We start from the raw sequence: 16,084 nt of genomic DNA, 5'->3' as shown, positions 1-16,084 counted from the left end.
CCCTCCCAGCATCAGAGTCTTTTCCAATGAGGCAACTCTTTGCATGAGGTGGCCAGAGTACTGGAGTTTCAGCTTTAGCATCATTCCTTGCAAAGAAATCCCAGGGCTGATCTCCTTCAGAATGGACTGGTTGGATCTCCTTGCAGTCCGAGGGACTCTCAAGAGTCTTCTCCAACACCACAGTTCAAAAGCATCAATTCTTCGGCGCTCAGCCGTCTTCACAGTCCAGCTCTCACATCCATACATGACCACAGGAAAAACCATAGCCTTGACTAGACGGACCTTAGTCGGCAAAGTAATGTCTCTGCTTTTGAATATACTATCTAGGTTGGTCATAACTTTTCTTCCAAGGAGCAAGCGTCTTTTTATTTCATGGCTGCAGTCCCCATCTGCAGTCATTTTGGAGCCCAAAAAAATAAAGTCTGACACTGCTTCCATTGTTTCCCCATCTATTTCCCATGAAGTGATGGGACTGGATGCCATGATCTTCATTTTCTGAATGTTGAGCTTTAGGCCAACTTTTTCACTCTCCTCTTTCACTTTCATCAGGAAGCTTTTTAGCTCCTCTTCACTTTCTGCCATAAGGGTGGTGTCATCTGCATATCTGAGGTGATTGATATTTTTCCCGGCAATCTTGATTCCAGCTTGTGTTTCTTCCAGTCCAGCGTTTCTCATGATGTACTCTGCATAGAAGTTAAATAAGCAGGGTGACAATATACAGCCTTGACATATTCCTTTTCCTATTTGGAATCAGTCTGTTGTTACATATCCAGTTCTAACTGCTGCTTCCTGACCTGCATACAGATTTCTCAAGAGGCAGGTCAGGTGGTCTGGTATTCCCATCTCTTTCAGAATTTTCCACAGTTTATTGTGATCCACACAGTCAAAGGCTTTGGCATAGTCAATAAAGCAGAAAGAGATGTTTTTCTGGAACTCTCTTGCTTTTTCCATGATCCAGCGGATGTTGGCAATTTGATCTCTGGTTCCTCTGCCTTTTCTAAAACCAGCTTGAACATCAGGGAGTTCGCAGTTCACGTATTGCTGAAGCCTGGCTTGGAGAATTTTGAGCATTACTTTACTCGCATGTGAGATGAGTGCAATTGTGTGGTAGTTTGAGCATTCTTTGACATTGCCTTTCTTTGGGATTGGAATGAAAACTGACCTTTTCCAGTCCTGTGGCCACTGCTGAGTTTTCCAGATTTGCTGGCATATTGAGTGCAGCACTTTCACAGCATCATCTTTCAGAGTTTGAAACAGCTCAACTGAAATTCCATCACCTCCACTAGCTTTGTTCATAATGATGCTTTCCAAGGCCCACTTGACTTCACATTCCAGGATGTCTGGCTCTAGATGACTGATCACACCATCATAATTATCTGGGTCATGAAGATCTTTTTTGTACAGTTCTTCTGTGTATTCTTGCCACCTCTTCTTAATATCTTCTGCTTCTGTTAGGTCCACACCACTTCTGTCCTTTATCGAGCCCATCTTTGCGGGAAATGTTCCCTTGGTATCTCTAATTTTCTTGAAGAGATGTCATCTTTCCCATTCTGTTGTTTTCCTCTATTTGTTTGCATTGATCGCTGAAGAAGGCTTTCTTATCTCTTCTTGCTATTCTTTTCAACTCGGCATTCAGATGCTTATATCTTTCCTTTTCTCCTTTGCTTTTTGTCTCTCTTCTTTCCACAGCTATTTGTAAGGCCTCCCCAGACAGCCATTTTGCTTTTCTGCATTTCTTTTCCATGGGGATGGTCTTGATCCCTGTCTCCTGTGCAGTGTCATGAACCTCATTCCATAGTTCATCAGGCATTCTGTCTATCAGATCTAGGCCCTTAAATCTATTTCTCACTTCCACTGTATAATCATAAGGGATTTGATTTAGGTCATACCTGAATGGTTTAGCGGTTTTCCCTACTTTCTTCAATTTGAGTCTGAATTTGGTAATAAGGAGTTCATGATCTGAGCCACAGTCAGCTCCTGGTCTTGTTTTTGTTGACTGTATAGAGCTGCTCCATCTTTGGCTGCAAAGAATATAATCAATCTGATTTCAGTGTTGACCATCTGGTGATGTCCGTGTGTGTTTTTATCATAATGCAGAGTAAATATTTGCCTTTTTCAGTCTGTTGAGTGTAAAAGAGCAATTATGAGGAAAAAACACTCAAAAAGAATATATAGTAAATGTTGCTACAAAAAAAAACTCATTAAAAAACTGATTTGTGCTTATTATGGAAAAATTGGAAGGTACAGAAAAGTATGGAGAATAAAGGATATTATTCCACTTGGGAAATACCTTGATATATTTGCAGATTTTAAGAGAACCTGTGATATACTTGTTTATGGCCTAGTTCTTACTTAACACAGTATTAACATTTTCCCATGTTTCTAAAAGCTCTATGTAATTAACTTTAAAATTTACTTTCTCTGACCTTGTAAGAGAATTCTGGGCTGTAGGAGTTCTTTCTTAATCTTTATTTAATGCTATCTTAAGAGAGATCATACCTAGAAAGATTGTTTGATTTTCTTCATCTCTGTTAAGTAATTCTCAACTAACCCATTGTGAGGTACTTAGGTGGCCAGGTGATGGTATGAACTCAGAATGCAGGCAGCTGTTTTATTGAATACTGGGAAGTGAATACTAGGGATAAGCTCACATTTTTTCCAGCTCCCTGAGGCTTTTATATCACATAAAGTTTTAGTCGTTCATTTGGCTTCATTAAAATAGTCAAAATCATAAGTAATGAGATGTCTTGGAGTTTATAATGTGATCCTGACCAGTCACAATGGACTTTAACACTCAAAACCCTATTCTCTGCCTCCATTCCACAATGCTGTCTTCATCTGGAGTCATCCTCTGTTAAATTGGCAGACTGATTTTTTTTTTTAATTGGAAGCTGATTACTTTACAATACTGTGATGGTTTTTGCCATATATAGACATGAATCCGCCACAAGTGCATGTGTGTCCCCCCATCCTGAGCACAACCCCCCCCCCCCAACCTCCCTCCCCACCCTATCCCTCTGGGTTGTCCCAGTGCACTGGCTCTGAGTGCCCTGCTTCCTGCACTGAACTTGCACTGGTCGTCTGTTTCACATATGGTAATATACATGTTTCAGTGCTATTCTCACAAATTATCCCACCCTCGCCTTCTCCCACAGAGTCCAAAAGTCTCTTCTTTACATCTGTGTCTCTTTTGCCATCTTGTATATATGGTTGTTGTTACCATCTTTCTAAATTCCATATGTATGCATTAATATACTGTATTGGTGTTATCTTTCTGTATACTTCTGTATATTTCACTGTATATAACAGCCTCCAGTTTCATCCACCTCATTAGAACTGACTCAAATGTATTCTTTTTTATAGCTAAGTAATATTCCATTTTGTATATGTACCACAACTTCCTTATCCATTTGTCCTCCAATGGACACCTAGGTTGCTTCCACGTCCTAGCTGTTGTAAACAGTACTGCAGTGAACATTGAATACATGTGCCTCTTTCAGTTCTGGTTTCCTTGGTATGTGCGCCCAGCAGCGGGATTGCTGGGTCGTATGGCAGTTCTCTTTCCAGTTTTTTAGGGAATCTCCACACTGTTCTCCATAGTGGCTATACTAGTTTGCATTCCCACCAATAGTGTAAGAGGGTTCCCTTTTCTCCACACCCTCTCTAGCCTTTATTGTTTGTAGACTTTTTGATGACAGCCATTCTGACTGGCGTGAGTTGGCACCTCACTGTGGTTTTGATTTGCATTTATCTGTTAATGAGTGATGTTGAGCATCTTTTCATGTGTTTCTTAGCCATCTCCAGTGAACTCCATGGCAGCCCACACTAGTATACTTGCCTGGACAAACCCTGTGGACAGAGGAGCCTGGTGGACTACAGTCCTTGGGGTCACAAAGAGTCGGACACGACTGAGCAACAAAGCACATTAGCCATCATATGTCTTCTTTGGAGAAATGTCTGTTCAGTTCTTTGGCCCACTTTTTGATTGGATCGTTCATTTATCTGGTATTGATCTGCATGAGCTGCTTATATATTTTGGAGATTAATTCTTTATCAGTTGTTTCATTTGCTATTATTTTCTCCCATTCTGAAGGCTGCCTTTTTTTTTTACCTTGATCATAGTATCCTTCATTGCACAAAAACTTTCAAGTTTAATTAGGTCCCATTTGTTTATTTTTGTTTTTATTTCCATTACTCTGGGAGGTGGATCATAGAGGATCTTGCTGTGATTTATGTCAAAGAGTGTTCTGCCTATGTTTTCTTCTAAGAATTTTAGTTTCTGGTCTTACATTTAGATCTTTAATCCATTTGAAGTTTATTTTTGTGTATGGTGGTAGACAGCATTCTGGGTTCATTCTTTTACAGGTGGTTGACCAGTTTTTCTATTACCACTTGTTAAAGAGATTGTCTTTTCTCCATTGTATATTTTTGTCGCCTTTGTCAAAGATAAGGTGTCCATAGGTTTGTGGATTTATCTCTGGGTTTTCTGTTTTGTTCTGTTGATCTATATTTCTGTCTTTGTGCCAGTACCATACTGTCTTGATGACTGTAGCTTTGTAGTATAGTTTGAAGTCAGGAAGGTTGATTCCTCCAGTTCCATTTTTCTTTTTCAAGATTGCTTTGTCTATTGGAGGTTTTTTGTGTTTCCATACATATGGTGAAATTTGATCCTTTGTTTTGAGGGCTTTCATAACATATTCCTCACTTCTTGATCCCAGAACTAAAAGTGGAATAGTAATCTTGTCATCCTCCTGATTTTCATCCTGTTGCATGTTTTAGCGGGCATACGTTTGGAAGAATGAGCCTGAATGTCTTTAGAACTACCCTCCACTTTCACCTTGTCATTTGGGCTAGCTCAGCAGTTTCTGTTTCTAAGACAGATCTTCTGAAAAGATAGTACTATTTTGCATAAATAACTAGCTTTGAAGAGGAACTGGCTTTATTGAGAAATATGACACATATAGAAAAGCACGGAGATATATATTATATATACATGTCTTAATGAATTATGAGCATCCATGTACCACCCTTAGGTCAAGATACAGAACCCCCAGAAGCTCGTATCTTTCTCTTTCCAATCACAATCCTTTCTCTCCCCCCAAAATAGGCAATAATCTGAGTATTATGTTAAGCACTTACTCTGTTTCTTCGTTGTTTTCCCACTAAAGTGTGTATCCCTGAGCACTATAGTTCTGTTTTTGAGCTTTATATAAATGGACTCATATAATAGGTATTTTATATCTGATTTATTTCACTCAACCTTATATGTGTAAGACTTGTCCATATTATTGTATTTCATTATAGCACATACTTGTTACTGTAATAGTATTTTAGTGTATGCATATACCAGTTAATCCATTCTAGTGTTGATGGACATTTGGCTTGTGTTTTGGGGAATTATGAGTAATGCTTCTATGAACACTCTGATACATATAATTTTGATGGTGACATGGATGTATTTTTGTGGGGGTTATACAGGAGTGCGATTACTGGGTCACAGGATATATATATATATATATATTTTTTTTTCATCCTGAGTCCATAATGCCAAACTTTTTTCCGAAATAGTTGTATTGTACTAGCAGTGTATGAGAGTTCCCAATTGCTTCACTTCCTTCCCAGCTCTTATATTGCCAGATTCTTTAATTTTAACCATTTTAATGGATGTATCGTTAGTTCAGTTCAGTTCAGTCACTCAGTAGTGTCCAACTCTTTGCGACCCCATGAACCGCAGCACACCAGGCCTCCCTGTCCATCACCAACTCCTGGAGTCCACCCGAACCCATGTCCATCAAGTTGATGATGCCATCTAACCATCTCATCCTCGGTCGTCCCCTTTTCCTCCTGCCCTCAATCTTTCCCAGCATTAGGGTCTTTTCCAAGGAGTCAGCTCTTCACATCAGGCGGCCAAAGTATTGGAATTTCAGCTTCAACATCAGTCCTTCCGATGAACACCCAGGACTGATCTTTAGGATTGACTGGTTGGATCTCCTTGCAGTCCAAGGGACTCTCAAGAGTCTTCTCCAACACCACAGTTCAAAAGCATCAGTTCTTCAGGGCTCAGCTTTCTTTATAGTCCAACTCTCATATCCATACATGATGACTGGAAAAACCATAGCCTTGACTAGACGGACCTTTGTTGGCAAAGTAACGTCTCTGCTTTTTAATATGCTGTCTAGATTGGTCATAACTTTCCTTCCAAGGAATAAGTATCTTTTAATTTCATTGCTGCAATCACCATCTGCAGTGATTTTGTATCATTAGGGTTTCATTTTAAATTTCTGTGTTGTGACTCTAATGTGCTTAAGCACTTTTTCATAAGTATGTTGGCAGTTTGGATATCCTCTTTGATGGAGGACCTGTTCACAACTCTTGTTCATTTTTCTGATGGGGTTGTCTGCCTTCTTCTGATTTGAAAGAGTTCTTAATGGATTCTGGATATAAGCCCTTTATTGATTACTTCCGTTGCGTTATTTCTTCTTCCACTATTAAAGGTGTGTTTCATTGAACAGGATGTTCTTAATTTTAATGTAGCCTAACTTACCAATCTTTTTCTTTAGATTAGTACTTTTAGGGTCATGTTTAAGAACTTTTTTCCCAATCTTAAGTTATGAAGATAATCTTTATTATTATCATGTACAAGCTTTATTGTTTTGCCTTTCACATTTAAGTGTATAATCCACCTGAAAATATTTTTGTATGTGATATAATGTAAGGAGTGGTCTTTATATTCATGGATCTCTTTCTAGTCTATTTTGACTATCTTTGTATCAACACCACTATTTCAATTAGTATAGCTTTCTAAAAATACCTGCTAGAACAAGTCACTCTACCTTCTTCAGTAGTGTTTTGACTATTCTTGGCTCTGTATATATTGCCATATAAATTATAGAATCAGCTTCACAAAAATTGTCATGGGATTTTTATTGAGATTGATTTGTAGTATGTTTAGAATTTTTGCACCTGTGTTTGAGTAAAATTGTCCCTTAATAGACTTTCCTTTTAATGTCCTATGTATTAATATCTAGTTTATGCTGGCCTCTAAAAATGATTTGGAGAGAGTAGTCCTTTTTTATAATTTTTGTTTATTTATGGATGTGCTGGGTCTTCATTGCTGTGTGGCTTTTCTTTCTCTAGTTTTGGCAAGCAGGAGAGTAGTCCTTATTTTTAATTCTGTGGAAGAATTTGTGTTTTATTTCTTCTTGTTTACTGGTGAAATCATCTAAGCTTCCAGTTTTCTCTCTATAAAGATTTTATTTATAGATTAAGTTTATAAAATTAATCAAACTTTTTTATTTCCTTGATAGTATTAGTTATTTGGACTTTTGTAGAAATTTCTCCACTTTGTATAAAATTTCAGATTTATTAACATAGAGTTGTTCATAGTAGCCTCTTATCTTTTTCATATCTACTAGATTTGGATAATGCCCCCTTTTTCATTCCTGCTTTTGGTTATTTGTGAGTTCTTTCTTTCTTATCAATTTTGCCAGCATTTAAAATTCTTTATTAGTTGTTTCAAAGAGCTGCGTTTGCCTTTGGTCCTCTTTTTTCTAGTGTCTATTTACTCTTTATTTCCTTTTTTTCTCCTTGGGTTTATTTTGTTCTTCTTTCCCCAGTTTTCAAAAATAGGTACCTTTTTTCTAAAGTTTTCTAAAGTAGTTACCTTTTTAATTTTTAACCTTTTTTTCCTAATGTATAGAAAAGCTTATACTTTTAAGATCAACAGGGTTAAACTGTATCCCACAGATTTTTATGTTGTTGTTTAGTTCAAAGACTTTTAAAATTCTTGTTGTGATTTCTTTTTTGGCTATGGGTATTTTAGAAGTTTATCTCTTTTTCTTTTTTAAAATTTTATTCAAGTATAGTTGATTTACAGTGTTGTATTAATTTCTGCCATACAGCAGAATGACTCACTTACACACATATATCATTCTCATAGTCTTTTCCATTATGGTATTATCACAGAATACTGAATATAGTTCCCTGAGCTATACAGTAGGGCTTTGTTATTTATCCATTCTATATATAATAGTTTATATCTGCTAACCCCAAACTCCTAATCCATCTCTCCCTCACTCTCCCCCTTGGCAACCCCAAGTCTGTGCTATGTGTCTGGTTTCTGTTTCATAGATAAGTTCATTTGTGTCATATTTTAGATTCCACATATAAGTGATGTCATATGACATTTGTTTTTCTCTTTCTGACTTATTTTATTTAGTATGATAGTCTCTAGGTCCATCCATCTTGCTGCAAATTCCATTATTTCATATATGTATCACATCTTCTTGATGCATAGATATCTGTTTCTTAAATTCTGCATACATAGGGATTTTTAGTTTTCTCTTTGTAATTGTACTATCAGAAAACTTACTTTAAATTACTTTAAAGGTCAGATAAACTGTTTCAATCCTGGGAAATTTATTATTGTCTTTGCTGTGTGTGCTTTAAAATATCCTGTAGTTGTTAGGTCATGAATTCTATATGTCTATTAGATAACTTGTGCTTATTAAGTTGTTTAGGTCTATTACTTTACTGATTTGTGTGTATAGACTTGTTTTCTCTGTGCTGACATGGTATGTCTTTTACTCCTGCGTTTTTGCTTTCAGCCTTCCTGAATTTTGAATATTTTATATCCATGCCTTGTAAACTTACTATAGTTGAATTTTCTTTTTTTAAAATATAGTCTGATAATCTTCAGGTTTTAACTAAGGCATTTGATCTACTTAATTTAATGTAATCACTGATATATTTGGATTTAAATCTACTGTTTTATTTTGTGCTTATAATTTTTCCTACCTGATATATGTTTTGTTTCTTTCTTGACTGTCTTGTTCTTTTTTTCCTTTTTCTTTTGACTACATATTGTATTCAATTTTTTCCTTAGTTTTAAAGTTTTATACTTTTTTACTCTTCTTTTAGTTTTCAACCTAAAGATTACAACAGACATCTGTGATTTATCAAAGTCAGTTGGTGCTTTTATTTTTTTCTTAGATAGGGCAAGGTCTTTAATATGCTTTAGCTATTGTATGATATATTGCTGTTGTTGTTATACAGATGTTTTAAATTACCTGTATTTTAAATGCAATATATTATCCTTACATTTTATGAAAATTCATCTAGACTTACATCATTACTGCTCTCACTGCTCTTCATTTCTTTCTCCTTGACTTTTCTTTTTGGGTCATTTTCTGTCTGCCCTTCCTTTAGTGCAGATGTGCTGGTGGCAGATTTCCTATCTTAGTATGTCTGAAAATGTCTTTATTTAAACTCCATTCTTGAAGGCTGCTTTTGCAATGTATAGAAGTCTAGTCAGGCAGTTACTTTTTCCTTTCCTCCTTTGGAAGTACTATTTGTTGCTTTCTGACTTCCATTTTTTCTGTTGAAAAGTAAGCCTTGAATCAAATAGTTGCTTCTTTGTTGCAGATACATTTTTTTTTCTGACTTCTTGTTAGATTTTCTCTTGCCTTTAATTTTTAGCAGCTGTCTCTAGGTATGGTATGGTATGGACTTCTTTTTATTGGACTGGCCAAAAAGTTCGCTCGGGCTTTTCCTATAACATCAGATGGAAGGACCCAAATGAACTTTTTGGCCAACCCAGTGTTTATCTTTCCTAGAGGTTGAAGATTTTCTGCAGTCAGTAGGTTGATATCTTTAATTGGTTTTGAAAGATGTTATGCTATTATTTCTTTGGTATTTCTCCTATAGGATCTCTCTTTTCTCCTAGTAGTCTTTTTGCATATGGTAGATCTTTTTATTGTGTCCTCTTTATCTTCTTTATTGAATTTTTGTAGAAAAAAATGTGTTTTGTTTTCTCTGCTTGATTCTTTATATTTTCTTCCGACTTATTCCAGTCCAGTAGTTAAACTATGTCTTTCCATGTCTTTCAGTGTGGTTACTTCAAGTCTGTTCTGAAAGTCACAATATCTGGTGTCATTGAGGGTTTCTGTTGTTTTTACTGGTTTCCATTTACATTGTCTTGTCTCTTTTTGTGCTTAGTTACCTTTTATTGTATGTGAACAAAGTATTTTTAAAAATTATTTGTAAAAATATTTTGAAACCTAAGATGGTATTACTTTCCTCCAGTGTTTTCATTGTTTTCGGCCAGGTTCTAGGACACCAGCAATCTAAGATTACGTGAATCCAATTTTAGGGATTACAGTTTTTTTTGAACCATTCAGACAACTTGAAGCTAGCCTGCAGTATCTGCAATGACTATAATAATTTCAATTTACAAACCTTAGGGGTCCCAGCATCAGGCATGCATGGAGTCCACACTCAACACCCGACTACAGCTCACACCCTTGCCTGGGTCTGGACTATTATTCTTACCCCAGGGCTTGGCAATTTTTTTATAAAGGACCATAGCCTAAATACTTGAGGCTTTGTGGAACATGGAAGCTGTTGCAACTATCAGTGCTACCGTTATTCTGCAGAAGAGCCATAGACAATGCGTGAATTAATGAGCAGAAAAATATTTCAGTAAAGCTTCATTTACAAAATCTGACATTAGGACACATTTGGCCCAAGGGTCGTGTTTTGCTGACTCCTGCTGTAGTCTGTCAGAAGCTCTGTTCAGACTCTCATCTGCCTCTTCTTAAATATAAAGTAGCTCTGAATACTGGGCCAACCTCTCTTTGGTCTGCCTTGTTAACTCTGTAGTGCCTTCAAGAATCTGTTAGGTTTTTATGTTTGGTCCAGTTGTTCTTAGCAGGAGGTTTAATTGTCATTATCAGAGGCTAAAGTTACATACAAAGTAACCAATTAAAACAATGAGATTCTTCCCCCTCTGATCTCAAGAAGGAAGTTTCTTGAGTTGTTCTTAGAGAATATCTCTCACTAACACCCTATAATATATAAATGATATTTTAAAAAAACAACTGAGTTTTAGGACCTGTTTTGTATAGTCTTCCTATAGAGCAGTGTTGTCCCTCAGAACTTTGTTTGATGATAGAGATGCTCTATTTCTGCACTTTTCCTTGTGCTAGTCACTAACCACCTGTGGCTGTTGAACTTTTGAAATCTGGCTCAGATGATTGCAGAGCTAAATTTTTACTTCTATTTAATTAAAAAAAGTTTTATTGGAGTATACTTGATTTACAGTGTTGTGTTAGTTTCAGGTGTACAGTTAAGTGAATCAGTTATACATATATCCACTCTTTTTAAAGATTTTTTTTCCCCATATAGGCCATCACAGAGTATTGAGTGGAGTTCCCTGTGCTGTACAGTAGGTTATTATTAGTTATCTGTTTTATATACAGTAGTATGCACACATGTCATATACACATATGTCAATTCCAATCTCCCAATTTATCCCTCCCCCACATCCCATTTAACTTTAATTAATTAAAATTTAAATAGCCATGTGTGGATATGTAATTTGCAGGATATTTGCAGGATGTTTTGCAGGAGATAGCTTAGATTAATAGAAGAATCTCATATCATTATAAAGATTAGGATTGAGACATATATACTACCATGTGTAAAATAGCTAGTGGGGAAGTTGCTTTAAAGCACAGGGAGCTTACTTTGGAGCTCTGTGATAACTCAGAGGGGTAGAAGAGTGGAGGAGGGAGGGAGGTTCAAGAGGAAGAGGAATATATGTATACATATAGCTGATTCATTTCATTGTACAGCGGAAAAAACTAATACAACATTGTAAAACAACTATACCTTAGTCAAAAAAGAGAATCTCAATCCCAGTACACAGTGTGTTCTTACGCACCCACCTACCTACCCATTTTTCAGTGCTCTGGCAAGAAATACTTAGCCTAAATGTGTTTGATGGATATGGTATCTCATTAAATATTTTAGGTCTCATAGAATGTTTCCACTTATCCCCACCATTCACCAGGTGTGATGGAAATATTACACTTGTTATCCTAACTGGGCCAAGTAAAACTGATGGAGTCACTCCATTTACCTTTAACATGTATTTTTCTTTGCAGGGCAAGGGGCGTCTTCGTCGAGGAAACTATCCATGTCCATCCTCTCCAGCTGTGGTTCGGTTGCCTTCCATGTCTGATGTCACGGAAGAGACCTTGGCTAGTGAGGCGGCCCTGGAGACTGACATCACAGAGCAGCAGCAGGCAGCTATGCAGCAGGAGGAGAGAGTCCTGACCGAGCAGATTGAGAATCTGCAGAAAGAGAAGTGAGTCGCCGGAAGGAAAGCGAGCAACCGTTACCTGTTTCCATTTCCTTCCTCCTGTCCTCTGTTTATTCTTTCTTATTGTGAGTCAGACTCTACATCAGGGTACAGGGGATGTGGAGATGACAAGGACATGCTGTCTGTACTCAGGTAGCAGTATGAAAGTTGTCACCTCAGGGAAGGATGCTCGTGAGCTAGGAGATCTGAAGCTGACAGTGGAGATTCTCAAAAGGCTGACTGGACAGGGTGGGTCAGTCTTAGCCCAGATTCCTAACAGGAATTTTTCTTTTAAAGGAGGAATAAAGATTCCCAGGCTAAGATGATCTGAAGATCAGTATAACCTTGGGGTCAGCAACTGGATGGTCAGGGTAAGGCAGCAACTCTTGGAGGTGCTGCTGGGACACTGGGTAGGGAAATTGGTTGCAGTTTGGGAGAGAGACAAATAACCTCTGCCATCCCTGGAGCAAGGATGGTAACACTACTTCTTGGGTATAATGTGAACATCCTGTGGTTCTTTCTGAAGGTACTGTGTACTGGTTGTCAGTGATGACTCAAGTTTTAAGGGGATTTTTGTTTGTGAGTTCCAGGATCCCAGGTCTGAGAGCTTGATTCATGAGAGATTATGAGTCTTTTGAAGTACTTATTGCTTGTCAGGATTGCTTCTAGAATTTGGACAAGCTGAAAAAGCAACTAGGGCTCAACTGTGCTGAACATAAGGTAAAAATGGTCTACTTTGATGAGCAGCTAGCTATTTGATACAAAAATGATCTGAAAAGAGGAGCTAATTCAGCTTTGATGAAAATGGCATTGGAAGTATTGAAGGATGAATAGGAATTTGCCAGGAAGGTGAAAGTCCCAGAGAAAGGAGAATGTGTGAACACAGTCTCAGAGATGTGACTGTGCATTGCTTATGACAGCTGTCATTGCAGCAGTGAGTTGTTGGTGAGACTGTCCTTGCAAAGACTGTCCGCGAATCTCAAGCCAGGTATCGGAGGTATTAAAGGATGAACAGTTTAAAGCTGGGTAGAGTGGAAGAGAAGCTAAGAGGGCTCTGAAAAGGAGGAGAGTGGATGAAAATGGAGTTACCCTTGGAAGGGTAAGGAGGCAGTGGACAGAGTGGAGGAGTGGATCGACAAACTCCAGGGTCTGCCCACTGGGGAAAACTGCCTACATAGAGTGGAGAAAAGGTTATTAGGAATTGCAGATGTAAAGGAACGTTGGTCTTAGGGTATTGACATGAGCTTTTAACAAAGATATTGATTAAAATGAATCAGAGTGGTGTCAGGCAGTAGTGCGAAAGTAAGATTAGGAGCCAGGTACCAAAGACTTCAGGGAATGAGGAGGCATGGCTGAGAGGAGGTGAGTGATTGATAAGAAGGAATAGAGAATAGTAGTCTTAAGTGGAGATGGCAAAGGTTTAAAAGGACAGAAGAGGTCAGTCTGTTTTATTTCATTTAGGAGATCCAGAGGTCTCTCCTTGGCCAAAGAAGGTAGAGGATATAGTGTGTAGCAGCTAATAAAATTTTGTAGAAAATAGTTTAAGAGCTGGAAGGAATCCTAGAGACCATCTAGTTTAGTTTAGTCTCTTTGTTTTTGTGTATAAGAAAGTTAAGGTCCATAAAGAGGAAAGTACTTTCCTGATGTATTATGAATGAGTTTAGAGTGAGTTTAGAATCCCAATCTCCTGATTAGCAGCCCAGAGTTCATTTTATCAAAGGATCTTACAGGTTTAGCATCTTCCTCTACCTCACCCTTAGCCCCATTTTAGGTCCCAGCCTTTGCTGTCTTTAACCTTCACTGTGACTGTGACTTGTTGTTCAGTTGCTAAGTCATGTTCAGCTCTTTGCGACCCCATGGACTGCAGCAAGCCAGGCTTCGCTATCCTTCACTATCTCCCTTAGTTTGCTCAAACATATGTCCATTGAGTCAGTGATTCCATCCAACCATCCCATCCTCTGTCATCCCCTTCTCCTTCTGCCTTCAATCTTTCCCAGCATCAGGGTCTTTTCCAATGAGTTGGCTCTTCCCATCAGGTATACAGGTCCTTATCGCCATCCTGGAAGGGAACAGTAAGAAATGGGACTGTTTTTGCTACCTAAATTCCTGACATTCACAGAAAGTCTGCTTTCCTGTTGGCTTCCTTCCATTTCTTATCAAATGTTAATGATTTCTTGATTGTATCTTACAGGGAAGAACTAACATTTGAGATGCTTGTCCTGGAACCACGTGCCTCTGATGATGAAACCCTTGAGTCTGAGGCCTCCATAGGGACTGCTGATAGCTCAGAAAATTTGAATATTGAGTCTGAAGGTGCCATCTCTGAGAAATCAGGTAAATGAACATGTTAGACCAAAGACTCCAGATTTGTTTTGCAGAGGAGGAATAAGGATTCCCAAGCAAAGACAGTCTCTTTGAAGAAGGCCTTTGACCTTACATGAAAAGATGACGAAGTCCTAAGGAGCTGAAATATACCAGTCCTCCTGAAACTTCTGTATAAATTGTTCATCAGACCAAGCCTTCAGTGTAACATAGTTCTTTTGTAATGTAATGTTTCCTTGTATTTACCACAGAGGAAAGCCAGCAGTCATAGCTCATGTTGTCTTACTGACTCATGACCCATTTTCTAAGGGTAGGTAGTGAGGCCGTGCCCTGCTATGAGATGGAACTGGACCCAAGGAAGTCTTTAACTGCCTGCCGTGTCTCCGTGAGATGTGGTATTTACTACATATTCTGGCAGTGTTTTAAATGATGGGGATGGTTGTAGGCCTCTTCTAATGGCATGGTCCCACTCCAGCTTCCTCAGGGTTAATTCTGAAACTATATGGACGGTGTAGAGATGGGTGGTTAGGTCTTCTTGAGTTGCGACTGTGCCCAAAGCAGGTCACCCTGGACCCTCCAGATCTTAGCCCACCCACTTTCACATGTGAGCAGTGACACCTCTTCATCACATAATGATTTGCTTCAGAGAGAACTGTCATTTACAGCTTTGGTCTCTTTATTGCATTAGAGAGAAGCTTAGCCCTTATCTCTACGAAGGCAGCTGGCAAGTCTGAACCTTCAAGCAGGTTGCGGAAGCAGCTCAAAAAGCAGCAAGACTCACTGGATTCAGTGGACTCTTCAGTCTCTTCTTTATGTTCATCTGGCACTGCATCTTCTCATGGGACCAGAAGACGATTTCAGATTTATTCCAAATCTCCTTTCTACCGAGCTTCCTCAGCTGGTGAGGCCCTCGGGATGGAAGGGCCATCGGGCCAGACCAAATCCCTAGAAGACAAGCCTCAGTTCATCAGCAGAGGAACCTTCAACCCTGAAAAGGGCAAACAAAAATTAAAGAATGTGAAAAACTCACCTCAGAAAACCAAAGAGACCCCAGAGGGGATAGTTGTGTCTGGCCGCAGGAAAACTGTGGAGCCAGACTGCAGCTCGGCCCAACAGCTAGCTCTCTTTGGGAATAATGAGTTTATGGTCTGAACTGGCAGATGTGTGTCCCTTATGGCTACAGAGTGGTAAACACATCTCATCTTGGGGCTTCATCACCCGGTCCACAGTATCCATCCTGATTGTGGTCCTGCCTCTTGCCCGAGCATGCAGCCAAGACCTTGTGTGCTGAGTCCCGGGTGGGCCTCCTGCCGAAGTGGAAGGTCTTCTTTGAAGCCTGCCAGGGATGGTACCAGCTGTGCCTTGGCTGCTGTATCCAGCTAGAGATTTCACTGAACAGAGCGCCCAGGGCCTTGGGATTTGGGTCAGTTGTGGAGGTCTCTGTAGTTGCCTCTCCTCCTTCCCTTTTTCCCTTCCCAGAGGTGAGTGTGGAACTGGGGGGACATTGTGGGCTAGAGGGACCCACTGATTTCTAACATTTGAAGAAAACATATAAACCTTTCTTAACCATGAAAGCAAAATCCTTTGGGTTTATTTTGGGATAGTTAGGAGCTGGTGTAG

The 16,084-nt window shown here is 38.8% G+C and overlaps 1 protein-coding gene across 1 annotated transcript in view; it reads left to right on the top strand.

The window, feature by feature from the left end:
- MYO9A (myosin IXA) overlaps positions 1–15,848 on the top strand; it is a 181,041-nt gene extending 165,193 nt beyond the window's left edge. Inside the window, exons 41-43 of the mRNA XM_052646755.1 lie at positions 11,946–12,148; positions 14,334–14,476; positions 15,153–15,848. Coding sequence (XP_052502715.1) covers positions 11,946–12,148; positions 14,334–14,476; positions 15,153–15,616 — 810 coding nt within the window. The 3' untranslated portion in view covers positions 15,617–15,848. The remainder of the gene's footprint in view (positions 1–11,945; positions 12,149–14,333; positions 14,477–15,152) is intronic.
- The last annotated feature ends 236 nt before the right edge of the window (positions 15,849–16,084 follow it).

This window comes from Budorcas taxicolor, chromosome 10, assembly GCF_023091745.1.
Source record: "Budorcas taxicolor isolate Tak-1 chromosome 10, Takin1.1, whole genome shotgun sequence".
In the NCBI taxonomy this organism is placed as follows: Eukaryota; Metazoa; Chordata; class Mammalia; order Artiodactyla; family Bovidae; genus Budorcas; species Budorcas taxicolor.
Note: the sequence above shows the minus strand (reverse complement) of the source record. Positions and strands in the feature narration are given on the sequence as shown.